This window comes from Trichinella spiralis (genome assembly GCF_000181795.1).
Source record: "Trichinella spiralis strain ISS 195 chromosome Unknown Scfld4265, whole genome shotgun sequence".
Taxonomy (NCBI): Eukaryota; Metazoa; Nematoda; class Enoplea; order Trichinellida; family Trichinellidae; genus Trichinella; species Trichinella spiralis.
In genome coordinates this window covers 1-1,145 of record NW_003531204.1, presented here as the reverse complement: position 1 = coordinate 1,145, position 1,145 = coordinate 1, and the positions used below count along the sequence as shown (strand labels likewise).

At 49.6% G+C, this 1,145-nt stretch overlaps 1 protein-coding gene across 1 annotated transcript; it reads left to right on the top strand.

Annotated features, from left to right (window-relative positions):
- Nucleotides 1-62: 62 nt before the first annotated feature.
- Tsp_15832 (conserved hypothetical protein) lies at nt 63-958 on the top strand (the record flags this gene model as incomplete). Its single annotated transcript, XM_003367450.1, has 2 exons — nt 63-212; nt 471-958. Coding segments are annotated over 2 exons (638 nt in total), but the record flags the coding sequence as incomplete, so codon positions are not given.
- Between the last annotated feature and the right edge of the window lie 187 nt (nt 959-1,145).

The window sequence follows — 1,145 nt, the reverse complement described above, 5'->3', positions numbered from 1 at the left end:
TAGCAACAATGTCGAACAGTGGCTAAACGGTGAACTGATTCAACTATGCTCTTATTGTTCAGCTGTGCTCATCAAAGAAGCGTACCGAATTGCCCGCCGGTGGAATTTTGTACTTCGTCGTCGTTGCCCAACAACCTGCCCGACGTCAAGGCGTCCTACTGATCGGATCCAACCAACCAACACCCCACCAACTAGCAACTTCTTTCGCAAAGGTGATTTTTTGTTTCAGTAATACTTTTCATTTTGCTCACCTACATTTAGCATTTATTCACTTACTTGCGCTGGTTGTGACTTTATTTGTTTGTTTTCAGGGTTGATGATGGCAACGACAGATGAACAAAGCGAAAAAAGCAAACCAAGAGGAAAAAAATCTACGAGCACAAATGACGACGACCACAACCATGATGATGATGATGATGATGATGAGCAGCAACGTGTAGAAAGTGATTTTGTCCGGCAATTTGTTCGAGGTTCGTCGTCCACCGCCGCTGGTCTGTTAGCACGTTACCTGCTCCAAGAATGGTACGTCGACGTCAACCAGTGCACGTTGACGGTCACAGGTTGCAAAAAATCGTCGCGCAGTGGACGAACGATCAAAGTGACCCTGACCACACGTGACCAGCTTGGTCGACAAGTCCACTGTCCCTTGGCTGAAATAGAGTTGATTATGATCCGCAGTCAAGCCGACGATTACCGATCGCGAGGCGACGTCGAACAGCCCCACTGTCCACAACAGCAGGTTCCCTACAAGCCAACCTATCTGAACAAGGCGCGGTACATGAGTCTGACCATGATGAGCGCCCTGCGGGACATATCAGCCGAAGAGTTGCGTTACGCGCACTACAAAAATACCGTGCACAGTCGAACATTGCCGGTACGTTCGAACTTGGGACGGCACCTACGAGAGCAGCTGGATGCCGGTTCAGGCCGGCTTGTACAAGTTGAAATGCAAAATTGACGAACATCAACTGCCCGACATGTGCTGTTGCGTGGGGACACACCGGACAGCTGTTGGTCAGTACGAGAGCACAGCACAACAACAACAACTCCGACGACGACGACGACGACTATGGCGGCTGCTGTCACAACAGCCTCGAAAAGCAAATGCATCAACAACGATGCGTCAGTGAAAATTGCATTGGCGA